The following is a 23,928-nucleotide window of genomic DNA, read 5'->3' as shown; positions in this document are numbered from 1 at the left end:
TCTTTCAGAAATCTTCCACTTTTAAAGAACTAACTTGCTTCCACTTGAAACTAAAAATATGTAATTGAAATAATGTAGAGTTGAGAAATATTCTGTTTCCCCAAAGTCAATGAAGAAGACTTGAGTGCCCATTAAAAAGCATTTTTTTCTTTTAGTTTTAAATTAAGGCAAATTCTTTAGAGAAGTGACAGGAAAAGACTTGCTTCTTATGACTTGAAGGATGGCTCTGTATGCCTGCATAGTCCACAAAATGTTCAGCTTGGAAAAGATCCTCTTGTGCTGACTGGTGATGTAGTTGTGGGGTGTATCACTAGTTACACTGAGTAATGTATCTCTCTTCTGTTCCTGAAAGAAAACTATCTTTGTATTGCTTAATGAGGGGAACAGCTGCCTTTTATTAGAAAGTATAACTGTGTAATGTTTCACAGTGACCGTATTTTCACCCAAAATTCACAACTGAAATATATAACAACCTAAAAAAGATTCAATATATCATGCTAACCCATCAAAAGTTTATTTGCACTACATTTATACTGGATATTGCCACAAAATAAACTTCTAAGAAGACTTTCTAAAGTGTTAAGTTGGGCTGACAAGATAGCAATTAATTTATAAGCAAGGAAGAAACCCTCTGGAAGCTTCTTGCCTACCATGTTTTGAAAACATAATTTTTCCTGAGATTGGTTTGAATCACTTAATTGTCTTGTGTAGTAAGACTAAAACATATCAGCTTCTATTTTAGGAGATTAGAAGTTACAGAAAAGATGAGTTTTTTAATAGCATTACTTATGTTACAAATCAAATAGGAAAACTGCATCATTTCAGGATATTGTGCTCACAGTGCAGCAAAGCTAAGTGAGAGGTATGTCAGCTATCAGGTGAGAAAAACAAACTGGAGAGGGATATCTGGTAATTATGGTACCTTTTGCAGGGTGCGTTCTTAGGTACTAAATGTTAACCTAGATGTCTTTAAAGTTGACATACAATATACAACCTGGGATATGACTGAGGACCCTTAGTTAACCATTTGTATTTAAATAAGAGATATTTTCTAGAATCAAAACATCTCTTGTATTTAAATTAGCATGATACGGTCTCATGTACTTGAACTCTTTCCTAATTCATTTTTTATTGATCCCATTCCTTTTATATACTGATCATCTGTTCTTATGTTCTGGTAATGTCCAGTGGCAAGACTTCCCTGTTGGCATACTGTCACATGTACATCTCATTACTTGTTTTAAGTAATTGAAGTTAGATGCAAAGTTTCTTTCACTGGTTAGAAAACAAAGTGCAAAGAAGTAAGCAATTCAGAACAGTTAAATCAGTACAGTGTATTCAGAAATAGGTTTCTCAGGTGTACATTCCCCAAACTTATATTTTAAAATTGCAGACTGCTCAGTGGGTCCTAGTGATTTTTGAGGTGTTTTCCTGAAGGATTTTGCTGCCTTGTCTTTGAATTTGGATATGCTCACAGGTCTTTCCATTTGTTCCTTCCCAATAGCCACACTGAGAGAATTACGAGAGAAGCTGTGATAAACTTAAGACAGTACCCTTCAGTGCCTGGTGGTAGTGTTTAAATCATCTTTTTAACAGTGTAACAGTTTCCTCACCTGAAAAGTGCTCCTCCCTTCCACTGGCAGAAACAAACCCAGGTTGTGTTAGTAATTGTCTGTGGTTGTTTGCCAGAGTCTGAGAACACAAAGGATCAGTGTGTAGTGATAGGGGCAGCTACAAGGCTCCTGGGCTCTGATTGCTGCTCATGAGCAGCTGCCATCACATTGTTCCTTTGTGCCTTGCTTTCCTTGTCCCCCTCTAAACAGGACTTTGCTCAGAGTCCAGCAGAAATTCCCCCTGTGATCACCTGGGTGGTTGTCTTCTGTAACAGAAATCAGTTGTTTCAATGGTTCTGAAGCTTTAGAGTCTTGTAGTAACTTAAACTGGTAGTTCTTGCCTTATGTACATTTCTTAGCATCACCTTAAGTTGTCTCAGGACTGAAAAATTGAAATATAAATGGTCAGTCTCTTGCAGTATTTCTCCAGATTTGCTTTGCTGAAAGCAGTAGCCAGACCTGGGTCTGCATATGACAAAAATAACCCCATTGGTTCTACAGACTTCTGATTTTAGGGTGTTGTGTGCTAGCCAGCTAGCAACACACATCTCAATTCAAAATTCAAGGAAGATTTGAAAAGTGTAGATAATGTGTGTCCCAGCAGGGAAGTGGTTTTAGGGGACAAAAAAAAAAGCCTGTATTTTTGTACTGTTGTCTCTTGTTTTTAACACCAATGTCTGTTAAGTCTTAACTTTCAATTTAGGCCTCTTGTATTGGTTGATTACTGAGCAGAATATAGATTTCCATGAAATACTTCAGTTGTAAATGTCACTGAGCAGGAACTCACACAACATGTTGCAGTAGGAGTAGTGTAGCTGGAATGTGCTTTATTGTTTTTCTATTTGCTTGACAGAGGGCATGGTCTGCAGGCACAGATACTGTAGTCCAGACTGTACTGTTGATGAATATTTGTGAAATGTGCAATATGTGGGATGTATAGAATATTGAGCTTGCACCTTTTTTAGGTGATTTCAGTGGTTGGAAAAGCTGTATTTTTTTCCTGTTTTCACCATAGGAATATGACAGAAGACACGTTCAGCTTTGTGTGATTTTTGCAGAGCACCTTGGACATCTTGAGACATGCATTGTGAATTTCCATGTCCCCCTAAAGTGGTGGGAGATGCTGAATCTTGGGGGGCGGGGCAAGAACTGGACTCCATTTGGCATTTAAGCTGAATGGACAGTAATTTGGGGAAAAAAAAAATCTGCCCTGGATGGCTAAGATATATTTTCCCTTTCAGCTGCTCGGTTTCTGGTTCATCGATTCTTGTGATGTATTACCTTACCTGGTATGCTCTCTGATATTAAAACTTCAAAAAGAAGACATGCGAATGTCACTGGGCTTCTTGATATTTAAGCGACTTTAAGTAGCTGTCAGATGCATCCCGAAATGAACCTGGCTTCTTTTACACAGAAGGACAAAACTATACATTTTCTTCTCCAGGTCACCTGAAAGGGGATGAGAATTTGGGGCTAGAATTCTCCAAGCCTCTTCTTTCACAAGGCTTTGCACTCATCTCTTTCTCATCATGACAGGCTTGGAAACATAGTGTAGTCCTGATGCAAGATGTGTTAATATTTAGCATCAGAGAAGAGGTGAGATGCTTGCAGAAATATAGGGGTTTGATATAAGACTTGAAGCAAGATTGCTGGCATGATGTGTAGGGGCAGTGCAGCCAAAGAACGGTGGGACTAGCCTGCTTCTCACAGCATTGTAAATGTTTCTCCTGAGGCATGTTGTTCCTGTGAAAGGACAGGGAGATCTGTGGCAAATGATCAGAAAGTCACTTACGTAAAGGTGGTCTGCAAATCAATTTGACAACATCAGTTCAGTGTTTGTGCTGAATGCTCTCATTCTCCAGGCTAAGCAGAGAACAGCATTCAGCACATAACCGAAATGCTTACTATTTCTTTTTCTTAGGTTCTCTGAAGTCCAGCCCCGCTAGGACCTCCGGCTCCCGCTCCAATGTAACACCCACACATGCACCATGCTGGTGATATCACATCACCCAGGGATCCTGCTGGAGCTTGGAGCCGGCCTACAAGGGGTCAGGTAAGTGCCACTTGAAAACAAACTCCACAGCCCATTTCAGGGGTATCACTCTTAGTATTTCTTCTTAGTTCATAAGGCCTAAGAAGAAAAATGTTTTGATGGATAAACTAGATACCTCTGTTCTCTTAGCCTGGCTAATGGGGCATATAATATAATATGTATTGTTTACCTTGATACAAGTTTCACAAATTGATTTGCAGGTCACCTTTAACCTATAAAAGTGTGCATATTTGAATAAGATACATTTAGTTTGCCATACATACCATGTTTTCTGCCTTCTCTTACAACATGCTGTGTATTATGTTTAGATGAGTTCATGGTCTTGAAAAACCATGACTGGCTGCAGACATGTCAGGTTTGTTAATGTGACTGAGGCTACAAAAATTATTGAACTGAGATAGGTCAGCAAACCAGCTAGACCAGTAGTTTTATATGAAATGTTTGAGATGTGCAAAATCTTGCAGCAGACTGATCTAGAAAGTTTGTTCTCTCTTACTGAAATTGGTGTTTTCTTGTTTGAAATGAGGGTTTGTGTCCTTTCCAAAATGAGCTTGTATTTTTAAGCTTTGTAAAAATCTTGCTGGTTGAATTCCCTCATCCTTTTTAATCTTGCTCCTCTGTAAGACTGGCAAAATCCTGTGACCAACTTCTACAGGGCAAACTACCTATTGTCTGAAAAAGTTACATTTGCAGTTTCTTATCTCTGAATTTACTTGTTTCTATGTCTTCTGGTATTATGAAAGAAAGTAAACAGATCAGGAGTATTTCCATCTCCTAGAAGAGATCAGAATATGTGCAGCATTTTCACCCAGGTTTTTTCCAGTCCTCTGTTCATTCTTGTTGTCAACTTTTGAACCTATTGTAATTTCACAGCAGCATCTCTGGGTTGGTGTGCAGTAGTAATCCTGTTCAGACGGATCTGTTTGTCAGCTTCTGCAATGGCATTTTTTTCTACACTTCTCTGTTCACTTACAAAATATACTACTTTTTTGTTGTTGTTGCTGTAGACTGACTTGTGATCCACATAGTGTTTTCCAGCTGGAATTAATATCATAGATCCCAGCACTTGGGAGGGTATGTTTCAATAACATACAACATACATGTTAGCCTGGTGTTTAGCTCAGAACATGTTTTGCTTTCAGTGCCCTTTCATGTAGCTCTGCTTTGTCTTTCTGTAGCTTTTTCATGTTCCTCTGTACCTGCTTAACTTTAGTTTGCAAGGGAACAAAAGTTACCTACTTCATTGCTCACTGCCTCCTTTCTAAATTATAACCACAGACCTGAAGCCTTCATAATGCTGATGAAGACTGGTCAAGTCCTACCCTATTGCACAGCAGTTTCAGACACTCTTCAGAGTTGTCAGGAATTATAAAGGCAACCATCCAATATCCAGCAGTGTGGTAGCAACTGAGCTAATGATTCTGACTTCTAAAACCATGTTGTGTAGTCTGCAGTAGCATCATCTTTATGTTCTATTACTTCAATTAAGTTGCAAGATAAAAAATTACAATGTATTGTCCAGTAATTCCCAGTATCAGCTCTGTAGCCTTCCTTAAACTATAGATAAAGTATTTTATCTCAGTTTTTTTTTAGAAAGGATGGCTGTTGCTCAAGAGATTCAGAAAAAGACAGATTCTGATTCTGATATGTCTGCCTCTAATACTAGTATGTAAAAAGCTGTTTTGAGGTGGAGTGGGTAGAGGGGCACTTGACTAACCAAGTTTGTTGTGTTTCACTGAGAAGTGTGCAAGATGCTCTTCTGCAGAGTGTTATAGGGGTACAGCATGCTGGCCGTTTGTGATGGATGGCACCTGCATACGGGTAATACTTAGCTTTTGCTTTCTGTCTCATCTGTTCCGTCGCATGGGCAGGACTTCATTCAGGTGCATGAGGGTGGAGTATAAATGGGGGCTGCATTAACTGCTGCTTGCAGAGCACAGTGTAGGTGGCGTGAGAGGCAGTCACAAGAATGTCGAGGAATGTGTGTATGTCGTGTTTTATAGGAGTCCAGCTTAAGGGTCTCATAGGACCTGGATTTAAAAATAGATGATATTCTGGGACTGAGTATGGTCTGTTGTTATTTAAACAGTGCGAAGTAAAATAATTCACCTCTTTGTGGTGCTGTTTCTCAGGAAACTTTAGCAGGTTTGAACTGTATCCAGTGCTGGTATCCAGCTGAATAGCACTGGCAGCCTAGAAAACCTCAACAGCCATTTGCATTGCACTATCTTATGCTGACTCTGGTCTCTAATGCTCGTGATGGGCTGGGCTGGGACTCTCTGGCAGGATATTTTTCTTCATGTACTTTACTGACTCAGTGCAAGTCTGGGATCCCTTTTTGTTTAAGTAAGATGGAGCAGAACTACAACTCTGAAGTTTGTTCTTCTCCTTGCTCTACAAGGGCATTTTGAACACAGGAATAAAAAAATGTTTCTTGGCTCTTGAGAGAAGGGAAGTGGCTTGTCTAATGTAAGACAGCTGTTAAGAGTTGGTACATTCAGCTATGTGATTGTGGTCTTGGTTGTTATGTGTAGAGGCATCTTTCGTGAAATCTTCCTTTCTCTTTCAGTTTTAAGATAAGTCTGGGACAGGTGACTCACCAAACTAAAGAGCAGTGTGACTTGGCATTCCTGAAAATGAATCTTTTGTAATGGATAGCCCTGAAGCGAACAATGTGATAGTGTTGGACTATGTGGTTTCTTTTGACTCTGACATCTGCAAATATCTCATTTGCTTTTTTGCCCAGTTGTACAAGCTGTGTCTCAGTCTCCTCACTGTTCTCCAGAGCTGTTTGTTTTCTTCCAGAATGTTTTTCCTGTGTGTTTACTGTCCTTGGATTTTTCTGAGAAGCAGATGTTTCCAAACTCTTGGTTTTCTGAAGCATTGGCTGCTCAGTGATGTGAGCTCAGGCCATTAACTGTACGAGAGGCTGGGAGAATGCAAGACCCAAGGTATCAAGAGGGTTTCTTTCTCCAGTGGGAACGAACACTGTCTGAGGGATTTCAAAGTGCATTTAGTATTTTTCACTGACGTTGTGATCTGGTTGAAGCAACATGTAGTTGTCAGGTTAGTGTCTTGAGAGGTGAGTGGCAATAGGGATGTGAATTAGGAATAACGATGGAGGGAATGTGGCAGTCAAGTTGGTGGTAGGTATGTATCCTGTGCCATTGTGAGCCATGGGAAGTGTTCAGGAAACTGCTCTGTAGCATGAAGACAGAGTACAACCCTTTTTGTCCTTCTCAGGAGGACCTGGTGGAGAGACTTGTTGGACTGAATTCATATTGGTTCTACATGCTGTGCTTCTTGGCAGTGGAAATAACCCATGGAAATACCTGTCTTTTGAACAGATACGAAGTTTGCAAGTCAAGTGAGGATGACTCGGATTACGTTACTCTCTCTGTTTACTTTCGGGAAAAGACAATGAGGCAATCCAGCAATACTTCAGGGACCGTACTCTTTGGTCAGCCACTATTAATATCTGTGCCGAAGCACAAGCTCACTGTGGATCACTTGTACAGTGTGGTTTTGGAGCAGATCAGGTAAGTCATGTCTGTACCTTTGAATCCTATGCAAAGTTCTAGTGATCGCTTATTCAATTACACTGTAATAGGATTGTTGCATCCTTGTTAATGGGAAGAATTTTCCTTGACTTGTGTGTGGTGTATAAACCAGGATTTGCATTGCATTGGTGTCTGGAGGCTGCAGGGACATTTCAAGGTCCTGTTTTTTTGGTCTCTGTAAAAGTGGACTGTAAGGTAATGCTAGTGGCAGTCACAAGGAAGCTATCTGCTTGGTGTTGCAAAACGGGTCAGGAGCAGGCCATGTTTTCGGTGCTCTCAGATGGAGCCACCATAACATATTTTTGCCTTTTCCATTTACTGCCAATAAAACTTATAACAAGTAGTGAGAACAGAGACTTACTGAGTTGTTGGTGTTTGACTCTTGGTCTGTAAATGGTGCTGTACAGGATGGGTTCTGGTTTGCTGAGGGGGATTGGAGAGCAAGGGGATGGAGAGAGGTGCTGTTGTTTTGATGTACAGCTTTGGTATGATTGTGTGATAAACGTATTCCCTCTCTTTAGCCGCTATGTGAAGCTCCCTTTGACAGAAGAATACCCTACAACCTGCCCAGACAAAGGAACCTGCAATGGCTCCAATGGTGTGGTTGAAGGTAAAGTCCTTTCAAAATAGGCTGGAAGCTTTTCAGCACTTAAAGCTTTTTATTAACATTTGGTTGTGCTGTGTGTATTTGCCTTAAGCTCTAGCAGATTGTTTTTTCACAATGATTAAACCATGCTATTGCATAGGACTTCTGCATGGTGTGGTGAGAAATCTTGTAGACCATTTTCCTTCCAAGGGACATCAGATATGCGTAAGCAGGAGCAGGGCAACAAGGTGTGGTGTGCATTCATCTTGACCAATGTTAGGGAAGTCCTTGCTTCCCTATTAGGTATTCAGGAAGCTTTTAACATTGATTGCAAATGCATGTTTCCCTTTCCTCTTTTAAATGATTCACTTGTGCTGCTGTGAGTGTAACAACTGGAACAAGTTAAATGGGAAATTTTAAATGCGGGAAAAAATCTGCCCGTTTTTCCCAAAGAATGGAAATAACTTTCCTGGAGACTTACATATTCCCTTCTGTAAAGACAACTGCAACCTTGCTGATTCTCTCTTGGGATGTTTATTAGGATGTGCTGTCAGATGGTGTGATTTTTAACCTACTATGAACTGAGCACTCTGTCGCGTCTAGGATATAAAACCCACCATGTTACCTGTTATCTGCTAAAGTAAAAAATACAACTTCAGATGTAGTGGTTAGCAAGCACAGATTTCTTTTTCTGTGTGTCTTTACTTTCTGAGTAATCAGTGTGTGTCATAACAGGCTCATGCAAGCAAACAGCTGTCCATGTGAGGTGTCAGTCTAAACTTTCACTGAAGCTCTTAAATATTGTGCTTGTTTTAAATATTGTCAGGTGACATTGAAGAGATGGAGCATCAGGATGGTGGACAGGAAGGCAAGGAAAAGCTGGCAGAAGTTGATCCCTGCCACTCTGAGGGTTGTATGCAGATCGAGTCAGCAAGAGACCCGCAGCCTTACAAGAAGCAGCATTTCACTTTTAGCCTCGTGAATTCCTCTGGGACTTCTGAGATAAACTCCATTGTAGAAGGAAAAATCTTAAAACTGAATGGTAATTATTGTCTTGCTGTCTTTTTTTCTTCCTTCTCCTCACACCTTTGCAATAAATGTTTCTTCTTTCTTGTAGCTTTTTCTGCGCTTGCTATTGACTGGGATTCTGATACGCGGAGGCTACTTTTTGATGAACAGGAGGCACAGGTTGTAGTATGCTCTTTTCATAAATAATCTATATGTAAACTTGCATGTACTTAAAAGATGACAGTAAATGGTGAAATGTAGGTGTAGCTCCATTCATAAAAATTGGAGTCACCAGCATGAGGTATGTTTACTTAAAATCTTTTAGTGATAAGGTCTATAGATCTATAATTGCTGATCTGTTTCCACTGTGTTCTGAAAAGTAGACATTTTAATTTCAAAGCTAAGTAGTCTAGTTCATAGTCCACTCAACAAACAAAACAAACCCCCAAAACTCGAAAGAAACCTGAAAACAAATTCATAAAGCCTAGTAGAAAGCTCTGTACTCTTTCTGTGAGAGTTCTGCTGGATCATGTTTTGTAACAGAATAACCTGTTGTTACTCTTTTGCAAAAAACCCCAAACCCACCAACTTTGAAGTAAGGACATATTATATTTTCTCTTATGGACTGTTGCTAACACAAGAAAGGAGTAGCTGGAAGTTTGAGTTGATTGTGTGGGTGGGGAAGGGCAGAAATAGGCAGCATGGTGAAGGCGAGCATGTTCCTTTTTGTGCTGTCAAGGATTAAAGACTAAATGGAATTGAAAAAAGTGTACATCTCTTTCACTAGGCATTTGAAAAACATGGAAGTATGTTACAACCACAGAAGAAGAAGGCTGTGGTAGCCCTCAGAGACTGCATAGAGCTCTTCACTACTATGGAAACGCTTGGTGAACATGACCCGTGGTAAGACCCTCTGTCTGCCTCCCATGTTTATCATAAAATGCCATAACTATTTGAGTTCACATTATTTGTCATGGGATTCTGATAATTTCCCAGGTCTGTCCTTCTGTCTTCATCTGTGAGAAGTCTATCAGTTCTGTGTTAAGTCATTGACTCAACAGGCTGCAGACATCAGTTAACAAAAAGTATTTGTTTCCTGCCTTTACTTACAAGAAAAAAAAAAAAAAGGAAAAAAAAAGTGGCAGTGGGCATGTAGCTTCCAAAGATCAGGCTATTTTTAATTCCCCAGAATACATCTGTCATCTTAGGGGTTAATCCTGTATTACTTCTACCTTGAACCCGTCCTGACCTGCTCCTAACTCTTACCAAAAATCCATAGTCTAGAGGAGCTAAGTCCAGCAGATCCTAAGTGACCAAAATGTGATTACTGTGCGTGCAGAAGATCTTTGGAGGTTGTTAGCTAGCTGTGTAAGAAAATAACTTATAGTGTAGTAGATGACTGGTTTTTATTAATTTCCAATTACATGCTATAGATGTGTTTGCAACTGTTACCTGTTTGAGCTGCATCAGGAGACAATAAAGAAGTAATGGGACCTTTAAACCTTTTTTTTAATTTACAAAAGAAAAATTAATCTTTGTACAATGTTCAGTTAACGCAGTTGCCATAGGACATCTTGCCTATAAAGTGAAAGCAAGTTGCAGTTTGGAAACCTCTGAGGAAGAGTGTTCACCTGCATATTCCACAGCCAAAATGCCTTCTGTAAGGCACGGGACTGTACTGCGCTATCGAGGCGTCTTTTAATGGAAGGCTAGAAGCTTTTCTTTTAAAGTAGTCATTCATTTCCTTGTTTGTTACTCCTTCCTCAGGTACTGCCCTAACTGTAAGAAACATCAACAGGCCACAAAGAAGTTTGACTTGTGGTCTTTGCCCAGGATCTTGGTAGTGCATTTAAAACGCTTCTCATACAGCAGATACTGGAGGGATAAACTTGACACTGTTGTGGAATTCCCTATCAGGTAGGATTCTTCCGTCAAGCGAGGAAGAGTTTGAAGAAGCTAGTCAAGAGAAGTCTACTTCTGATGTTACTGTTGGGTGGGCTTGTTATTAAAGCTGTAACTGGAACTGTCTTCTGGGTTTGAACTGCAAGACAGCAGGCATGAGTTGAGTTGGTTGGGATTGTTGGGGTTTTTTTGTTTATTGGTTGGTTTTTTTTGTTAATCTTAACCTTAATCAGTTCTATACATCTCAACACAAGTTACTAACAGGTACTGTTTCTTCTGAAGTTAGTTTAAAACCATGTGATTCTGCTGAACCAAGAGAACTTGCAGAGAGAATTTAGCACATTTGTGGGGCAGAGCTGCACTTGTAGTACTGAGAATTGCACAAGTACAAGATGAAAGCCTGCCTCATTCCACTGCTTCTGCTTGTCAGCATCCTGCTGCAGGATTAAGTGTATTCCTTACTACTCCCGTCTCACTTTTCATGCCTACACAGGGACACTCTGAACTGTCTTTAATTCAGCACCTCCCTCTAAATCTCTTGGCGGTGCTTGATGTGTTTACCAGGGCCTGCCCTGTGTGGGAGGGGTAACATGTCTGGTCTTTACACTAATAACATCTGGCCATTGAGCAGCAGAGTGCAGCACTTCTCCACCAGTGCAGCCTGCCTGCAGAGCTTCACTGGTGTCATGCATCACTTTTTAGAAAGTGCTGGTTACTGGTGTACTGATACTTCTGGATTTCCTTCCAGGGGTTTAAACATGTCCGAGTTTGTCTGTGACCCAAGAGCAGGCTCATATGTGTATGACCTCATTGCAGTTTCCAATCACTATGGAGCCATGGGAGTAGGCCACTGTGAGTAACTGCTTCTGTGTCCTTTGTGTGCAAGGAAACATGGGCAGAGGGGTCATGGGAGGAGGGATTTGTGTGTTGGAGACCTGCAGCAGCCCACACCAAGGGTGTCTAGTCCAAAGCTTACCTGTGTTCTGTATGCAGGTGAATATTGTATTGGAAGGTAATGTCCTTCCTATTAGGATCTGCAGAGCAGGTAGCCAGTTTGTGTAGTTTGCAGTTGCCTGAGGTCTGACTCTGATGCCTGTGGGACCTTGGTTAGTAGACATTAGAGTGTGTGATGGTGTTCCCCAATTTATGAGTGGAGTAAAAATTTTTCCATGCCGAACGTGAAACTGTGGAAAGGAGCTTCCTACTGGGGAGTGGTGGGGAGAGTCTTCAGTGTAAGCTGTCAGTTCAGCTCCGAGACTCAGCTTCTTTCCCTGCAGCTGCTTGTCCAATGTAGGTGCAGCATCACAGCTGCAGAGCAGAGATTGCCAGCAGTCGAGCCAGCCAAGCAGGAGCTTGCCAGGTTCACCCAGTGGTGATAAGACAAGATCTGACGAGCAGCTGTCACCCATAAGCTGGGAAGACAGAGCAGAGGGCATAGCTTGTTGTGAAGCTGGGTCTGATGCCTTTCTGCATTTTCTATCCTGAATTCTGTTTGCTGCAATAGCAACTTAAAGCACTTTTTTTTTTCTTTCATTTTCCTTTGTTCCAGACTTTTTCTAAAGCCACAAACAAATGTGTAGTTCTTGCAACCTCTTGGTTGCACAGCTGGCACTAGCTTACAATAGAATGTCTCCACCTTTACACTGACAAGGGCTCACATAGCAGGGAAAATGTCATGCCATCAGGAGAAAAAGACCCTTTCTTATACACGACAAGTCTGATAGATGACAAGTCTGTATTTTCTGTCACTGATTTTGTTGCAGTGTAGATGAAATGCATCTGTAGATGGAGTTCCCTGTATCAGGTGTCTGTGCAGATCCATGCTGTAGGTGGCACTTCTAGAACCACCCAGAAGCATTTTACTATGGGAGGATGATGAACTCCCATTTGGCAGTGTATGTGCTTAACTTGTAGAGTATGTCACTGTAGGACAGCATTAGCTGAAGGGGGATATGTTTTGAGATTGGAGATCATAGTCATGGAAGTTTTGGATGGAAGAGACTTTGCAGGACTTTAGTCCAACATCCTTTTTGAGTGAGGACTCTTGCAAGCACTAGATCAGATCCATCATCAACAAAACTTCTCTTTCACATGAAAATGCAGAGTCTTGAACTGTGTGTTTGGGAAAGCTCTGACTCAAAGGGGGTGAACAAAACACTGTAACTTTTTTCCTAAGTTTCTTTGCCCTATACCTCTGTTATCAGGGCTAAGTCTGGTATGTGGAACATGGTTCTAGACTAGCTGGACCAGCTAGCATGTTCTAGAAGATGTGTATGTCGGTAAACTAGGTTTGGGGTAGTTAATGTCAAAGCTAGCTCCTGGCCTCCCATGCACACTCAGTTTGAGTCTTGAGCATCGCTAGCGCAGCGCAGCTGGCGTGGCGTTACCTACCAGTCTTCCTGGGAGTACTGAGCTGCAGTTTATTCTCCTAACAGACACTGCCTACGCAAAGAACAAAGTGAATGACAAGTGGTACTACTTTGATGACAGCAGTGTGTCGGCAGCTTCAGAAGACCAAATAGTGGTGAGTACTTGGCCTGAGGCTAATCTGAGTTTGTGCTGAAAGTGCGGTTCCCTCCTTTGGGTGTTACATTTCCAGCCAAGCTGTGTGGATTGTTTCAGGTGGTTTTCTTCTTTGTTTGGTAGACAAAAGCTGCGTATGTGCTGTTTTATCAGCGCCGAAACAGTGAGGAACATACTGCCCCATCTCCTCCTCAAGAAGAGTGTGACGGCATGGATACCAACTAAACATCATCTCCAGCACTTGCCACCATGTTAGTGGTTGCTCTTCTAAAGCCATGCCTGAGGCGTATGAAAATTTTTCTTCCTTCTGTAGGAGTCAAGCAGAAAATCTAGCACTGAAAGATTCAGTGCTGGGGGTTGCAGAATAGCACTGGAGAGCCAGGAATAGGTGCTGACACTTGGGTATTTAGAGGCCAAAAATAATATATATTGGAGCTTCAATAAAGTTCTTTTTAAAATCTGGCTGAGCTGTGTGGCTAGAGGCAGGGGTCGGGGCTGAGCTGGGCTGCGGCTTTGGGTCTTGGGCTAGGGTTGTAGCTGGGGTCAGGAGAGTACAGCCTGAGCTGGAGGCCAGGTCACAGCTGAGCCTTGCAGGGGCCTGCAGAGGAGTATGGTGGGTACGATTCTGTGAATCAGCATGGGGGCTTCCTGCCAACCCTCTGGTGTTGCTGTTGGGCACTGCCTGTGTCAGGGAGGCTTGCTGCACCCTTTCTGGAAGCGCTGTTCAAATTTGTGTATATCTGGCCTGTCTGTCGCAGTATCTGCCATCATACCTTGGTCCCCTTGCTAAGCAGGAAATGGTTCTTTTTCTCCTGTCCTTTCACTGATGCATTTGAGGCTCTTCTGGGCAGTTTTGACTCTGCCTTTTTCATGTGAACACTGAATCCTGTAAGGTAGGACATTTTTCCAGAAGCGAATCATACCTGCCTATGGTATGGCATATGTGCAGGCTGATCCGCACAGCCATGCAGGATACAGCTGTTTTGGCTCCCATTCTTCTGCAGAGAAAATATCATCCATAAGGTTGGCGATTTCTTGTCCTCTCCATCCATCTCCCACACCTCCCACTTCTAGGCTGCTCTGTAAGCACTTTTCTGCCTCCACCATTTCTCCTATGGTTTGTGCAGTGGCAGCATTTTTATCCTTTTATAATTTTTTTGACTCCTTGGAGCTTTTTCTCCAGCAAAGCTCAGCACTGTGTCCCCAGAGCTATCACCTGTAAGGGTGACAGCCCAATGCAATGGATTGTCTGAGCTTTCAGCCTTTCTCCTCCTTCCTTGAGCACTGCCCTTTAGATCCCATGCTCCATCATCTTCTGTGAGGCTGCAGGTGTGACGGTCCTGTCCAAGGTCTCTCTGCCTTAGCTGTTCAATAGTTCTGCTCCATCCTTTTGGCGCAACTGGCAAATGCTCTTCCCTCTGTCCTCCTTTACTGTCTATGTTGCTTGTAGGACTTGAGTCCAGCTTTCTTCTTGAATGAGGACTCCTGTGAGCACTAGATCAGGTCAGTCCTCAGTGGAGAACTGGTCCTCCATGTGAAAAATGGGAAAAATCTAGAGCCATAGTCTATGTTTTTTAGGGAAAGATCTAGCTCAAGGTGGTGAACCAAACAGGAGGGTTTTTCCTTCTTGGAGCCAGGTGCATTGGCAGAACAAAAGGCTAAGACACGCTACTCCCCTGCTTTTTTTCCCACTGAAATGCATGCTTGCAGCCACTCGGTCCTCTGTGCACAGTCCCTGTGGCTTCATTGCTGACCATAACCTTCTCTGATGGTCAGCGTAACAGTGGTCATCCATTTAACTCTGAATACACCACCTCAGCTCCCTTTCCGCAGCTCTCTGCAGCAAGCCCCATAGGAAATTGCTGTGTGGCCATCCCTGTACCTCCGCTGTGCCGCAGCTGAGCAAAAGCCCAGCCAGCTACTCGCTGTCTTCTCTGGCTCCAAGCAATGGGAAGGGAAGGCAGCACTATGCAGCCCCTTAGCCAGGGCACTGGGAGGCCATAGAGAGGAGGAGGGAGGGTTGCCTCTAGCTGGCACACTAGTGTTGTGATCCTCTTCTGTGGAATTTTGCTTTTAAAGCATTGAAATTTGAATTTTGAGATCAGAATTGCTTAATTGCTTCTGCTGTTCTGGTTTTGGGGTTGTTTGGGATTTTTACAACTCTTAATACTGTATTTCTGGTTTTTTTTCCTCAGTGCTGAGGGGAGCATCCAAAAAGCAATTTTTAAGCTGTAGCACTGCACTGAATTACTCTGATCAGCATTTTTTTGTTTGTTTTACCCTGAAAGAAAATCATGTGGGCATTCCAGAATGGGGAAGAGAGGAAAGGGAGGGGAGTAAAAGACCTTTTTAAAAGAAAAATCAATCTGAAACAGCCTTTGTCCTCTTCCTTGCCTCCATACCTGTGCTGACACTGAGAAACACATCAGTGGGGCTACATCTCCGATGCTCAGATGCTGAACAGACTGTTGTTGTACTGCAGAAAAAGTGGCCCAGCTCTTACTTTCTCTGCCTCTGAGCTGATGGGCTTCAGCTGGTGTGTGTGTGCTGTAATACCAGACCTGTTTTTTAGACTAGCACTTTGTAAGTGGCTGGCTCTATTGTACAAAGAGGAAAATTAAAGAGTGGTTTGCACTGAAACTGGGTTTTGTTGTATTTTCAGCTTTCATTATGTGACCTGAGACTGCTGGTTGTGGGGATGGGATGCCGGGTGCTCCAGGAGCTCTTTCAGCTAGGGGAGGGCAAGTCCTATGGAGCCAACCCCTCCCTGCTCTGCCGGGGGTTTGGGAGAAAAACAGACGTTGCCTGCACCACTCTGTACATCTGAGAGTTTGTACTCACTCCAGGGTTGCCTTTTCTCACCTGCAGTGCTGGGTTGCTGATATCTGGTGCTGTAGCACAGCCTGTTCTTGCCTTTCTGTGGCTCTGGGCAGCCTCAGCTACAGCTTCCTCATCATTCCTCTTCCTCTGCGGATCTCAGGGGGGGTGTCCTAGCCTTCCTTCTGTCCCGTTTCTCCAGACGTATCAGGGCTGCTTGTGGCTGTACCACTGAAATAGTTGTCCTGAAGTCACTGCAATTTCCTCCTGAAGGCAACCTGAACATGTATATGAGAGCAGGCTGGAAAAGACTGAGGAAGTTAAATGTGATGGGCTTGTGTGCATTTAGCATTGGTGTGCGTGCAGGGAATCTGAGGGATTGTCAAAATCTTGCAGGTCAAGGTGGGCTGTGAAGCCCCAGCAAGAAGGTTTGAAGTCTTCATGTCGTGATTACGGTGTAATAGTGGAGGAGCTTGATCTTAGCTGGAGCCTCAGTGATGGTGAGAAGAGCCTCACTGTAGAACAGCAGATGGTGAGCTTCACTATGAAATGCTGGCCTCCAAAGCGTGGCATGAAACCCATCACGGGAAGAAGGGGAAAGCAAAGGGGCAGCTTTCGGACGTGGAGGTGTTTGGGTATTTTGTGTCAGCATGCAGGCTTGCAGGAATGGCTTATTGTCATGGTTTAAACCCAGCTGGCAACTAAGCACCACACAGCTGCTCACTCACTCCCCCCCAGTGGGATGGGGGAGAGAATTGGAAGGGTAAAAGTGAGAAAACTCATGGGCTGAGAAAGAGACAGTTTAACAGGTAAAGCAAAAGCTGCGCACGCAAGCAAAGCAAAACAAGGGATTCATTCACCACTTCCCATGTGCAGGAAAGCAGGGCTCCATCACGCCTAATGGTTACTTGGGAAGACAAACGCCATCACTCTGAATGTCCCCCCTTTCCTCCTTCTTCCCCCAGCTGAGCATGACACCATATGGTCTGGAGTGTCCCTTTGGTCAGTTGGGGTCAGCTGTCCCGGCTGTGTCCCTTCCCAACTCCTTGTGCAGCCCCAGCCTGCTCGCTGGTGGGGTGGGGTGAGAAGCAGAAAAGGCCTTGACTCTGGGTAAGCCCTGCTCAGCAGTAACTAAAACACATCAACACTGTTTTCAGCACAAATCCAAAACATAGCCCCATACTAGCTACTATGAAGAGAATTAACTCTACCCCAGCCAAAACCAGCACACTTACACAAGAACAACAGAGGGCATGAACCAAAATGAAATTCCCCATTGCAAAGGGGAGGGAAAAATAACCTGAAACAGAAATCATGTTGCCAGTGAAGCACTGTTACTAGCATTCAGGAAAGAGGTCTCTGAGGCAGAAAAGAACATCTCTGAGCTAAGGCTCCTGTTCAGAGGGAAGACAATTTTGGCAAGAACAGAAAACAGGCTGTGTCTCAGACTTGGCTCAGCTCCTGCTTTGAAGAGGCTGTGTAATTTCACCCCCCAAAAAAGGGCTCAGGGGGAGAAACCAACAGCCACAGAGTATGGAAGAGCTTCTGTGTAAGAAGCATTTCCCTAGGTTAGGACTCTTCTCCCTGAGGAAGAGCGATCTGAGGAGCTCCTGCAGAAGGATGAGCCAGGAACAGTTGCTCCCTGTTCTCTATAGTGCAAGAAGATGTCAGGTGGGAGCCTTAAAGCAAGGTATTTATATTCCCCACCTGGCATGGTAAATAGCTGTACAGGGACTACAGGCAACAGCCAGGCACCATTCCTTGCTAGGCGTACCTCCTGCAGGAGGAGGGCCCCTGCAGGCAGTCTGAGGTGCTTATAAATGGACTTGGGAAGGATTAAATTAACAGGGAAATAGTCTGTGTGTTTGCTACCTCTGCATAGAAATGCCATCTCTGGCTCTCCGTTGCCAGAGAAGTTGCAGAAGTTGCCCCCGTGACCACCGGTGTGTCCACCAGCAGGTTGACCAGGGCAGAAGAAAGCAGAGGGATGCTGCAGCACCAGGGAGCCTTGGTGCAGGCTTGGCTACAAGAGGAAGGTGAGCTGTCCCGTGCTTTGCCGTGGGCAAGTGGTATTTCCCTCTTGCTTTTTTCTTCTGAGAAAGCTTCAAACCCCGATTATTGTAACAGGAAAAAAAGAGTATAAAGAGGAAGAACCACTGCTTTCAGAAACTGAATCTGAAGGTGCATTACATACTTTGTTGCTAAGTCAGTCTTGAATTAGCTAACATGAAGGATAATGAGCTATGCATTTGTTCAAAAGGATAAAACCAGAAACATAGGCACTACTTGTATACTTTTTCAGTCTCATGAAGTTTTAAGTTAAGGAACTTAACTCAAGCAAGCTTGCTCTTTGTGTACTAGAACTAGAAATTTTAGGTCTTTTCTCCAGCATATGTTTCCCAGGAATAGAAACAGAACTCCAGCTAGAAACCCACACTCAGAGCCTTTGGCTCAAATACAACACACACAGTCCTGGGGCTCAAATCAAAGTTAGGTAACTACAGTTCTGAACATGGTGCTTTTCTTTTATTCTCAGCCTTGCTAAAATACATTATATAGTTTTAAGGAACAGATTTCTTTTCAAATTAGTTTTTTACAAGAAGAGACAAAAGCATATTCTCAAATTCAGAAGATGGAGGTCTGAAGTTCTTCCTTAAACATGCCTTCAAAATGGAGGTCTTTTGCCATGAGCTCCTCTTCTACATCTTCTAAGGCCCACTGATGATCAGTCAGTTCTAAAGCTTCCCATTCTGTCTGCATTGATAATAAACAAGTAGAGAAAGGAAAGCAACACAGTATTAAAGTAGTTGGACAAGAACTGCACAAAGCAGCACTTACTTAACTTAAAAACTGCAAAAAAACCCCCAATTTCTATTAAAAACCTGGCAATCCTGTCAACTCTCAGTGTTTTATGCTTAATTGGGCATTAATTGGTCAAAAGTACATTATCTACTTTTTGAGAACCTTCTAATCTTCTGGAATACTCCATTTCTTCTAAAACAACTGTAGAAACACAGCAAATTCTGTTCTGGGGTGGCGGTGTCAAGTGCTTTGTGGTTAGTTAATTCTTTAGTTCAGAGACATTTGACAAAAACAGTTACAGGCCAAAAATTCTGCAACTGATCACAGACTTGATGTGCCTCATTAGACTGTACTCCAACCAACAAGCTCCCTGGAGCTGCGGAGTATATTAATTCATTAAGCCAGCTGTTCATAGTAGCCCAAGACCTAAGAACAGAATTTCATCCTAAATATGAAAACGATCTCCCCCACTACTCATTTTCCACCACCTATGAATACAATCTCTCCTCCTCATAGTCCATTAAGTGTTGCTCCAGTAAGTATTGTAGAATAAGCCGCATACACCCTGCAAAATCATGTCATGTGATGCCCAGCAAGAGATTGGTGTTTCTTGGCCAGAACACTTCTCCTGCAATATGGGCTTGCTCTCTTTGCTCCTGCGGGGGACCACATAGCAGGTTTAGGTCCCTACAGGGCTGAATGACAAAATTGCTCTGGGTAGCCAGTACTGGAAAGGAAGCAGAGGGATGTGAGCCAAGAGGGCGCATGGTACTGGCTGGAATTGCACCTCAGTGCTGACAGTTTGTGAGAGAACAGTCACTTGCTCCACCAGAGCTGCAAAAGGCAGCCACCCTCTTCCCTGGCTGAGCCTCTGGCTGGGTGATGTGGCGTTTTTTTAACCAGGAAGGTTACTGAATACAAGAAACTGCAGGAGCAGACCATCCTGACTTCCCAGGCAGCAGGTTGTGTGGGTGTAAATCTCTACTACAGGACATAAAAACAGAAACCAGGACCTTCCCTTCATGCATAAACTAGGGTTGTGAAAGGTAGAGGCAATCTAATAAGCAAGTGCCAACAGAGACTGCTTAGGAGACCTTCAAGACACAGTCAAATCCTTACTGATTTTCTGTTGAGCTAATAACTTGCTTACTTGATTTTCTTACCCCAGTTCCATTGTGTGCCTGCTGGACTTATGCTCAGCTGCACTAGTAACACAACTTTTTGGGAGCCAGCTTCTCCTTTGGAACTAGATCTCAAGGGAAAGAAAAAATCTTCCTCTGCAACAGCAGAAGATGGCACATGAATTCAGCTTTTGTATTAGGAATGACTAATGAATCAGGTTTACTTCAGGGTATTAGGGCTCTGCCAGACCCAGGGCAACTTCCATACCCTTCACCAGTTGTCAGCTCTAATTTTAGGAACAGGAATCCAGAGCAATTGCCTTACTTGACGCAGGGTGAGGCTGAGTTACATATAGCCTACAGTCCTGTTAAGTTCACAGCAAACAGGAATGCAGGTGGGAATACTGTACCTTAAATGCTTTGTTAGTATCTGCTGGCATGGCCATTGCTGCCCCTGTCATTTGTTCTTGCATCACCCTAGACTGATCTGCAGCTACAAAAGAGAAAAGAGAGGTTGATTTTTATTTGTATCATTTAAACAGCGTTTCTTGGAGCACGGTGTCACCAGGCTGGTTTCTAGCTATAGCCTACAAAGTTGCAGAAACACCCAAAATGCAATACTAACGTGCCAGGAAGAGTTCTCATAAGACATCTTCTTCCCACCCCCTACATCTTAGCTAAGTTTACATAAAATATGGAGACAAATTCAGGAAAATACTGTCTTCTGCATTCCAATACCCCCAGAAACAGTATCTGTCCTGACCCACATCTAGCATTAAGAAATCTTTGCAGCTGTCCTTTAAACTGGTACTTGCTAGAAATAAAAGCAAGCCTGAGAGCAAAATTTCTGCACACCAATGTGATGGGAAGGAAAGCATGGGTTAATTACCATGGAAGTTTACGAGCAGTTAACAAACGGCTGGTGCAGAAGATTTGGGTACTTGCTGCAGGTAATGTCAAACTTGGCCAGTGGAGAGTAACCTCACAGAAGCGAGAGAGGTTTTTGAGAGCTTTTTGGCTGGAAATTTAGAAATCCTTCCCCAGCCTCCCTCAGAAGTCATCCCATGGAAGGAGAAGCCGGCTCTTTCACAGAAATGACAGTGTCTTACCATTGTCTTGGCCCAGGATAAGAGTATAAATGCTTCTGAGTCCAAACACATTCAAGAAGTACCAGGAAGCAGAGCTCACCCTGATAAATCAGAACAAGCATGGTTGATTTCAGTTCAGAGCTGGCTTGTGATCTCATTTCAGAAGCACGCACAGACCATTCAAGGGTTATTAACACATTCAAAATTTTCCCAGTGAATATTCGACCTTGCTTACTGAGGACACAAGCTTACCAGGACGCATCTAAAGTGAGCAGTTCAATTCCCTGCTGCAACATCGGTTTAAAACGCAGCGTCAGAGGAAATGGGACCTTTGCTGCAGGATAAAAAAAAAAAGCCCAGTTTCACAAAGTGACACTACATAATTGCAAAGTAAATGGCAAAGCGCGTAGATAGTACTTTTATTAAATATAATGTAGTCTGAATGCAATGCATACAATAACAAATTAACATGCACTTTTGAAAAAGCTGTAGTTCTGTATTTATTTTAATATGAAAAGACTTTTTGAAAATCAGTCGAATGACCAAACCATTGCAGGTATTGTTTCAGTGACTGTGAAGGGGAATGTCTTTTGTTAAGGTAACAGTTATCACATAAACAGTAAGACAAAAAACAGGACTGGGAATTTTTGATGCATATACTCTGCATTACACACTAACCAAATCCCTGGACAGGTTCAGAGGAAAATCCATTGTATCAACTTGAAGTTTAGGCAGTTCTAATAAATTTAAATATTGGTTTTGTCATTACAATTGTTCCTGAATACATGAGCTATTTTCTTTGTGACCATGGCCAGTACTCTGAAAACAATTTTCCCTCCTTTGCTATGGGGCAAGCAAATCAACGCAGCTCATGGAGTGAATAGCAGAAGTGCCACAAGCCAAATTCACACTGCTTCCAATCGACTGCTTTCAGGTAGAGGAGCAAATCTCTGGCGCAGCCCAGACCCTCAAGGTCATCATCAGAAACACGGTCAGACCCATGGGCTGTGTTATTGCAGACACTTACTTGTGACAAACCCCGAAAACGTCATGTTGATCCAACCACCGATGAGGATCATAGGCAGAACATTGGTTACATTCCCTTTCATCATATCTGTCAACATGGTAGGATCTGCAAATCACAGATTTGATGTCAAGTAGCAGTGTATCACAATAAAGGGAAACAAGACATTACTTCTCTAATGTCAGCTATTTTAATTAAGAATCTGCATGAGAGATAACAGTCCTATCCCACTATCTATCCCATTATCTATTAGTTTCCACTGTTGTAAAATACTTTGCAAAATGAGATGAGAGGCTGCTGCTGCTGCCGCCAGAAGGGTGTTGTGTTCTCTGCTGTGTCTGACCCCATCCCTTGCTCCAGATTGCTGAACTTGCTTGACCCCTCTGCAAGCTGATTTAGTTAGAAAAGGGACAATGAACTATCCAGCTAATTGGCTGCTGAGGTCTCTGGCCACATTAAGTTAAAATTAAAGTTAAATCAGTTTAGAGAAGGTCCTGCAGGAGCTGGTGCAAAAAACTGACGAAAGGACATGAGTGAGAGCAGGACCTCCCATTTCTGGCAACACTGAGATGGCTGTGGTCTCGTGAGACGCTGCAGGCAGCTGGAGGTTGAAGTTAAGCAAAATGAAGTGACCTAACGTGTCGCCACCAAAGAGAGGGCTCTCGCTCCCCCCTCCTCCCCAACACCCACCCACACAGTCCCACGCCCTCCCTCACATTCAGTGAGCTCTTTGCAAAGTTGGTTTACCTTCGTACCTTGGCAGAAACTTATAGTTTTTCTGCCCAGCTATATTTATGGTATCTTAACGTACCTGTCATTGGTGAAGGAGGCACTACCTTTCTTTTTGTTTTCTTAAAAAATCCATCCTCTGGGTTATTAAAATAATATTTCCGGGTCAGAAAAGACTGAAAACAAAGAGAGTCAATGCCAACACCATAAGAAATGAAAGAACAGAAGCATTATTTCTTGCTCAGACATGCAGGCATCTTATGAGCTCTTTCGTAATGCATCCTTCTTTCTTGGGGAGGTACTTCACTGCCAGCGTGCTCTAAAGCTCCTCGCTTTTCTGTTTCCCTGGATCCAGAGTACCAGCTCTCTGGCTTTCTAAAATTCTTAAAATAACTCTAAGGCTTCTGTGAAGAAGAATCCACATTCATTAAAGAGCTTTTAGCGCTTTGTGCAAAGTTCTTGCTGGTTCAGTACTGATACCGGTACATCGGACATTTTCACTCCCCCCAGCTGACTTCTGGATTTTACAACATACATACTTGGCAGCGACTGAGCCAATATGAACGAGAGATTTTTAGTTCAGCAAACTAAGCATTGTATGACTACCTCCTTATCCCAAGCTGGTATTAAATCCCTCTGTATTTGTTGGCAGATATTAAACACGATGGTTTGGATGCAGGCTTCGTTTTAGTATCCGGGTAAAACACCAAGCAGTGGAAGCTAACGTTAATGTCAGGGAAAAGCCACATACGGTGGCCCTGCGTCCGGGCTTCCTAGGCATCTGCTACCGACTGCGCTTCTAGGCGCTACGCTGGGCCAGGGGAGACCCGGCCAGACCCTCTGACCCCGCGGGGCACTGCTGGAGCCGCCGCCGGCCGGGAGCTCCTCTAACTCCGCTGGCACAGCCTCTCGCTTCGCGCTCCTTTCGCAGCTACCCTCTCGGTAAAGCGCAAAGCCGCTCCCGCGGCTCCGTACCTGTTTTGGAATGTATTTTCCGTTTTCCCGAAGGACTCTGCTCCGAATCAGGACTTGGCTGGAAAAGAGACATGGGGCGTTAGCGGCAGGGCCGCAGGCGGCAGCGGGCCGGCCGCCGCTCCCCCCG

The 23,928-nt window shown here is 43.3% G+C and overlaps 2 protein-coding genes across 3 annotated transcripts in view; one reads left to right on the top strand and one right to left on the bottom strand.

The window, feature by feature from the left end:
* USP4 (ubiquitin specific peptidase 4 (proto-oncogene)) overlaps positions 1 to 13,707 on the top strand; it is a 54,891-nt gene extending 41,184 nt beyond the window's left edge. The window contains exons 15-23 of the mRNA XM_010573707.1: positions 7,014 to 7,205; positions 7,748 to 7,836; positions 8,639 to 8,854; positions 8,930 to 9,000; positions 9,608 to 9,723; positions 10,588 to 10,737; positions 11,471 to 11,574; positions 13,158 to 13,246; positions 13,369 to 13,707. Of these exons, the coding sequence (XP_010572009.1) occupies positions 7,014 to 7,205; positions 7,748 to 7,836; positions 8,639 to 8,854; positions 8,930 to 9,000; positions 9,608 to 9,723; positions 10,588 to 10,737; positions 11,471 to 11,574; positions 13,158 to 13,246; positions 13,369 to 13,470 (1,129 nt within the window). The 3' untranslated portion in view covers positions 13,471 to 13,707. The remainder of the gene's footprint in view (positions 1 to 7,013; positions 7,206 to 7,747; positions 7,837 to 8,638; positions 8,855 to 8,929; positions 9,001 to 9,607; positions 9,724 to 10,587; positions 10,738 to 11,470; positions 11,575 to 13,157; positions 13,247 to 13,368) is intronic.
* A 4,859-nt stretch (positions 13,708 to 18,566) lies between these two features.
* Positions 18,567 to 23,928, bottom strand: part of EMC3 (ER membrane protein complex subunit 3) — a 5,654-nt gene continuing 292 nt past the window's right edge. Inside the window, exons 2-8 of one of the 2 annotated variants that reach the window (XM_010572765.1) lie at positions 23,802 to 23,859; positions 22,909 to 23,002; positions 22,101 to 22,205; positions 21,326 to 21,407; positions 21,095 to 21,174; positions 20,396 to 20,478; positions 18,567 to 18,816 (exon numbers count right to left, since the gene is read on the bottom strand). In XM_010572765.1, the coding sequence (XP_010571067.1) occupies positions 18,688 to 18,816; positions 20,396 to 20,478; positions 21,095 to 21,174; positions 21,326 to 21,407; positions 22,101 to 22,205; positions 22,909 to 23,002; positions 23,802 to 23,859 (631 nt within the window). In that variant the 3' untranslated portion in view covers positions 18,567 to 18,687. Of the gene's footprint in view, positions 18,817 to 20,389; positions 20,479 to 20,874; positions 20,967 to 21,094; positions 21,175 to 21,325; positions 21,408 to 22,100; positions 22,206 to 22,908; positions 23,003 to 23,801; positions 23,860 to 23,928 lie in introns of those variants that run through there. The other variant, XM_010572774.1, reaches the window with a different exon arrangement.

The sequence above is a fragment of the Haliaeetus leucocephalus genome, unplaced genomic scaffold, assembly GCF_000737465.1.
Source record: "Haliaeetus leucocephalus isolate CR32 unplaced genomic scaffold, Haliaeetus_leucocephalus-4.0 Scaffold2, whole genome shotgun sequence".
NCBI classification, from domain to species: domain Eukaryota; kingdom Metazoa; phylum Chordata; class Aves; order Accipitriformes; family Accipitridae; genus Haliaeetus; species Haliaeetus leucocephalus.
This window is presented reverse-complemented; position numbering and strand designations above follow the sequence as displayed.